This window comes from Acyrthosiphon pisum, chromosome X (genome assembly GCF_005508785.2).
Source record: "Acyrthosiphon pisum isolate AL4f chromosome X, pea_aphid_22Mar2018_4r6ur, whole genome shotgun sequence".
NCBI lineage: Eukaryota > Metazoa > Arthropoda > Insecta > Hemiptera > Aphididae > Acyrthosiphon > Acyrthosiphon pisum.
The window spans coordinates 119,413,248-119,420,111 of NC_042493.1; the positions used below are offsets into that span (position 1 = coordinate 119,413,248).

At 31.7% G+C, this 6,864-nt stretch overlaps 1 protein-coding gene across 2 annotated transcripts in view; it reads left to right on the forward strand.

The window, feature by feature from the left end:
• Nucleotides 1-900: 900 nt before the first annotated feature.
• Nucleotides 901-6,864, forward strand: part of LOC107882801 (zinc transporter ZIP1-like) — a 13,035-nt gene continuing 7,071 nt past the window's right edge. The window contains exons 1-2 of one of the 2 annotated variants that reach the window (XM_016801725.2): nt 901-1,057; nt 2,193-3,095. In XM_016801725.2, the coding sequence (XP_016657214.1) occupies nt 2,210-3,095 (886 nt within the window). In that variant the 5' untranslated portion in view covers nt 901-1,057; nt 2,193-2,209. Of the gene's footprint in view, nt 1,058-2,139; nt 3,096-6,864 lie in introns of those variants that run through there. The other variant, XM_029485774.1, reaches the window with a different exon arrangement.

Genomic DNA, 6,864 nt, shown 5'->3' on the forward strand with positions numbered 1-6,864 from the left:
TTAGGGGATTTCCACTTTACCACCCACTGGACGGAAAAAGTTGCTTACCAACGCTTCGACCGTCATCGAAAACTTAACTTTCAGTGCAAGCGTGACAGTAAAGTTTTTTTTTATTACATTTCAAAGAATAAATTATTTACACGCCTATAAACAGAAGAATGAAGTTAACTAATGACGTTTAGTTTGATCTATTTAATTATAATTCTATCGAGATTTTGAAATCAGTACATCTGTAGGTATATATATTAAAACTTCTTATTCATAAATTGTATTTTAGATTGGCAGAATGAAAATATTTTTGAATATTATTTTTTTAAATAAGTACCTAATTCATATCATTAATTAATGTGTTATGATTATATTATGGTTTATATTTATTGTATAAAGTGTATTAAATATACCTATATATGAAATTTTGTTTCGACAAGTGGTTGGTGATTTGATGAAAAAATGTACACAATATCAAATTTTAGTACCTACGCCTATCTATTTCGTGAAAATATATCCACTTTATTACAGTTTTAATTATTTCACTAAACAAATGATTTACTATTTGATTATTTATCTCAGTCGAAGAAATTAATTTCCATTTAATGAAATGGACAAGACGTTTACCGAGTGGTTGTGACTTATTGCAACATAATGATAAATATAAATAATATATATTATAATACGTTAATTTCATAGTTGATCGACTCTACTCTATAGTTGATTCTCTTAGCTCACAATTATAATAATTATTGTAGTAATAATAGTAATGATAATTATGTAATCATTTTAAACAACATTTAAGATCTCGTAAAACCGAACGAGCAGCAGAGAAGAGTTGCGAGTGACGTCATCAGCTGTGTTGGAAAAAGTCAGTACGTGCGCGCGTCCCTCACTTTGGCGGCAGTGCTATTCACGACGGCTTTGCAACTGGACTTGACGCGTTTGCGTTTCATTCTCTGTCAGTATACAAAAAGTACAGTTGAGTGGCGCGACGTCGATCAAGGTATCCACACATCCCATCGTCAATTCGTATACTATATTTACCCTATATTTATCCTATATTTATGTAAGTACTGACAACTTTATGTAATATATATTATAGTATAGTTACATATTTCGTATCAATATAATGGTTTTAATAATTATTGGTCGAATAAATATCGATACAATATAGGCATATCAATTATTACCTAATTTACAATTATTGTCATTAATCAACTTTATTCGTATATTGAAACAATGCGATTTGGTATGCATAATACATGTAAGTATATTATTCATGCAATACAAGGCTGGGCATTAACGAGTAAAAAGCAATAGTACCTAAGTTGAAAAGTAAATTCTATTTTAACTTTCTAACTTGACTCGTTACTTTTGGCTTTTCATTTACTTTATTGTTAACTTACTAAATTTCTTTTTTAATTAACGTGAAAATAACGAATTAATTTTTTATCTTAAAAGCAAGTTAAGTTAATTTATTTTGTTTTAAATTTAATATTTCATTATTTGGGTCCATTTCGTTTTCATGTCAAAAAATATATATACCGTGAATTGTTTAAAATTAAAATTGTATATCATTCGAATATAAAAACTTATATAAAAATACTGTATAAAGTATAAACACTATACTATATAATTTAGTTTTGTGGTGGAAAAGTAGCGTTAAGTACCTACGCAGGCGTTGTACCTATAAACAAATGCATTTTTTTAACTCAACAAAAAGTGTGTATTACATTTTAACTTAACTATAGTTAAATTGACTTTTAACTTTTAACCATTTGTTATTGGTACACGTTAACTTAACTTAACTGAGTTAAAATAATCATTAACTTGCCCAGCCTTGCATGCATGGCTATAAACTCGTCCGGTGTAATACGCTATAGCATACGCTACATACACAGCCCAAACCGATTTACCCCAATTCGAATTAATCTATCTACGATCGAAATCATCATTGAGTGGTGATAGTGTGTTCCATTTACGTACCTATTTCCAATGCACATTTGGGTATTTTAGCTAACTAAACCGTTTTAACCAAATCAACCGCGCAGTTCACATGCGCACTTAACTCCGGGACCCGCGAGCTAATTCGAATTGCAGAGGTAAATCGTCGACGTAGTAGGTGTGTTGTATGTCTGTAACCTTAGATCGCCTTAAGATATCATAATATTACATAACCGATATAATCGATGATTTCACAGTGCTTATCTTTCACGTCATGGACCACAGCGTAGCGATGAATCCAGTTAGTACCACAGCCCACATAACCGCGGCCAAAGCATCGATCTCGCTCCTACTATGCCTGTGCTCCTTTGCCACTGGCCTATCACCTATAAAGTTTGCACACGCATGGCGTGCGTCCAGGGTACGATTATCGCGGAAACCGACGGTCGCGTCGCTGCTTTTGTGCTTCGGCGGAGGCGTGCTTATGTTCACCGCCCTCGTCGGTATGCAGCCCGACGTCCGGCGTACAGTGCGCATCCTCCAGGCGGACGGCCGGCTGCCAGACTCCGACCACTTAGGCGACCTAATATTCTGCGCGGCCCTCTTTGCTGTCTTCATCGTCGACGAATACGTTAACTTGTCCCGCGGCCCCGGACGCGGAACTAGTACTGCCGCAACTCCCGACTCCCAGCCACCCCCGAAGTCGTTCCGCGTCCTCTTCGCTGTGGTTGCTCTGTCATTCCAAGAGGCGTTCGTAGGCCTGTCGTTCGGCTTGGAAACCGCGGGCCCCGACGACGCCCTGTGGTACACGTACGCCACCGCATCCGGGAATAAACTGATAATCGCCTTCTGCCTGGGCATGGAACTGGCCTGGTCAGGAGCTCGGAATTCTGCAATAGTTGTATGCTCCGCTGTCTTCGCCACTGTCACGCCCGTCGGAGTCGCGATCGGCATGGCCCTATCGCAGTGCTGTGACAACAACACGGCCAATAAGCTGCCATCGCCCGGCATCTTGCACGCCACCTCACAGGCACTGGGAGCCGCATCGTTGGCGTTCGTGGTGTTCTTAGAAGTGCTTCCCAGGCATAAACACGCCGGGTTCACGCACCTGATTTCCACCATCGTTGGGTTCCACGTCATGCTATTGCTGCAGTTTGCCAGTAAGTATACCATAATATACCTTCAACGCGACGTGTGTGCATCATGATAATATTATAATTGTTATCAAGAAATTATAGGTTCAATAATTGTTCGTGGGTGGTATTAGATATGTTAAGTTTTTTTTAGCGCAGTCGTATCTCAAATGATTTGAAATTATTGACTTTTTTATTTGTAGGTATGTCTAAAAAATCAAATATTGCCTTTGAAATAATTCAACCCATTGTGTTTGTGGCTGTTTAAGGAAAGGTGTTGTCAATAGTATATATTTTGTATAAAATTCAAAACGTGGACAGTTATTCACGTACGATCCAAAAGAGATACTGATTGGTAGTTTTAAATAATAATATAATATCAATGAGTAGCTAACAGTGTTAATATTAATAAATAATAATTCCCAAATGCAGTATAAAAATAATCACTATCAAAAGCTTAAGAAACACAATGCAAAATACACCGCTTAAAATTTTAATTAATTTAACGCCTCCTTTAAATACGTTTTTATATATTATCTGAAAGTTTAAATTACAATTATTATAGAACAAAATAATTATGTTTTGTCAACAGCAAATTAAAAAATTAGAGTCCTAAAGAATATTTCAAATAATCAAATAGCTCATCGGCCAATATTTTATTGTTTTACTGAAGCGCTGTACATATTATATATTATTATAAACTATTACATTATAATTAGACATATTACTTCTTGACTTGGTGTCTTGAATTCCAGATAAAGTACAAATAATATTACTTACCACTGTAATTACAAATTGCTTATTTTATTCTAAAAAAGAAATCAAATTATTGTAACTATGTATAAATGCTTACATACAAGTTTATTAGAAAATTATTTAGTAGTTAATCAATATTATACCTACCAAAATTACTCGGGTGAATAATTATAATATTAAATATTTAATGATTACCCATATAACTGTTTTTGTACTTATGTCAGAACTGTATAGTAGTTTAAAGATTACATTCACTGATAGTCGTCGTGTATCAGTAGCTTAACAAAAAGAGTTGACCCTTGGCACTGGAACACTTATTTTAAATTAAATTTAACGTTTATATTTTACTCACCAATGTTAGAACATCGAGTATAATAGAATAAAATATTATTGTGAATACAAAAAAAATATACAGCTTATGATATCATTCTATTATAATCAGGGCTAGAAACCGATTGAAATAATTTCGGTTTCGGTTTCGATTTTGTATACCGGTTTTTAATTTTTTCGATTTCGTTTTCAATTTTTCAACACCGGTATTCGGAAATTTCGGTTTCCGTTTCGAATTTGTATACCGGTTTTGAAATTTTACGATTTCGGTTTCAACTTAGCAATACCGTATTAAGAAATTTCGGTTTCGGTTTCGTTTTTGTATACTGGTTTCTAAAGTATTTTCAAGGGGCTGTGTCGTCTATACAATTATCATTGTTTGTCCCGTATTGTCATATATATTATTTGTTAGTAACTATAATTTATATCACTACTATTAATATGGCAACTAATAATTTTGCAAATAATGAAATGGTTGTCAATATTTTAATTATGATCTCAATTTTATTATGAGCATTAATTATGCGTATTAATGGAATTTACGTATTTAAAAACACGTCAATTAACAAAAAAAAATAACGGTTTCCAATTTTTTTAGATATTGGTTTTGAATTTAATACCGGTTTCCAATTTTTTCCGGTTTCAGTTTCGACTTTAATACCGGTATCCAATTTTTTTCGGTTTCGTTTTTGATTACAGTTTCGGTTTCGGTTTTAAAACGGTTTATATCGGAATTTGAAATCTGAAATTATAATATCAATAATATCAATATATTTATTTGTAATTAAATATGTATAAACATTTTTACAATATATACTCAATGTTAATACATAAATAATACTAAGTAAGAACTAATATCTACCTATATAATATTATATTTTAATAACTAAACGCATCTTATGATTCAAAATATATCTAATAGAAATACATTTCTTGATTGGACCCCCCTACACAGAAAAAGTCATGGTTCCACCTAATTTATATGCTGCTGGGAATATTCAATAATTTATAATAATATAATATAATTAATATATTTTTGGAATCACTGAAAAGTCTTCCTATGTAATATTATTCTAAATGCGCTAGTAGTACCTAAACGAAAAACAATGAGTTGAAAAGATTTGTCGCTATGGAACTATTAGAAGTTTAGAATTCATCCAATTTTGATTCCATTAGCTAAAATCTGAATTGGAATCATAATCATAAAAATACAATTCTTAGAGCATAATAATGAATCCATGTGCTAATAAGATAATAATTAATAATGTAACTATTGAAAACGAAATGAACATATTATGTAGTGGCGCTGTGCGATAACGGTACAATAATGGTTTTTCTAACCTTATGTTCGTCATAATCTACAGGAGCCAGAACTTTCTTCATCTCGTCTGTATATAAATTCTGCAACTTGATAATAGCGTACCGAATAATATCGATAAGAGATCGATAACATAGTGACCCATACTGTACAATGTATGTACATATTAATTAAAAATGTATATCGATGTTGTGATTCTATAAAACACTTTATCGACAACATAAAAACGAAAATTATAAATGTACAATACCTACCGTCTCTGTATACTGTTACATGGCTTATATATTATACAGTAGTGGCATTAATTTTTATTTGGGGGCGGCATGAGAGTGAACTCGCACCCACGATAATTTTTCAGAGCAAGAGTTTCATTTTGTACCCACCAAAAAGTCACAAATATTATATTTTATAGTTGACACAATTAATATAATGCAATTTAAGTAACAATCATGTTCAATCATAGACCACTTCAATAGTTTATAAAAAGTACGACATTATAATTTTTAATTTTGTAATTATAAAATTATTTTTAAAATTATGATAAAATTAGATATAACCATGTATAGATTTTAATTTTCTGCAATAACCATCAACTAAAATAACATTTAAAAACAATAATTATTTAATAGCTTATACTATAGTATATTACTATCTATTTTTATATAATTAACTGTTATTATTTATGTTAAAAAATAAATGCCAAATATGCTAATATATTTATTATTTGTCCAATTACAATAAATAAAATAATTTAAAAAACTTACCAATACATCTTGATCTTAAAAACATAGGAGACGTCTCGGGTTTTAGAATCTGCGTCTAGTGTAATACCCAGATGGGGAAGGGGGTTAGAGGTTATGCTCCTCCCATTGTCCCATAGGTTCCCTTATATAATATGCCTTTGGTACTGGCACAACAAATTAATATAAAATGTAAATATCTTACCGACTAGGGTTGGGATTTTATATCATTTTCATTATATTTCTTATAAAATGCTTTCAAATTTGTTTCATAATTCAGACAACTGAAATTAAAAATTTTACTTTGCATAAAGTCCTATAAAATTTCATTCCTGAATATAACTAATAACAAACATCCCCCATTGACAACTCCTGGGATACCCTTGTCTGCGTCACCCTTTACTAAATATGGTCACGCTTTTGTCACGCATTCACAAAAACTTAATACTTATACTTTTATGTAAATAAATACATTTACTATGTAAAATAATATGTATTTAGACCACTGACGTAGTAACTAGTGATCAGTGTCCACTATCATTATTCAATCGTAAATTAATAATATACTTAATACAAATTCCTACTTATACATATATAATAATATATGTATAAACTTTGTGTACCTATGTAATCTTAATTTTATGATTTTAAA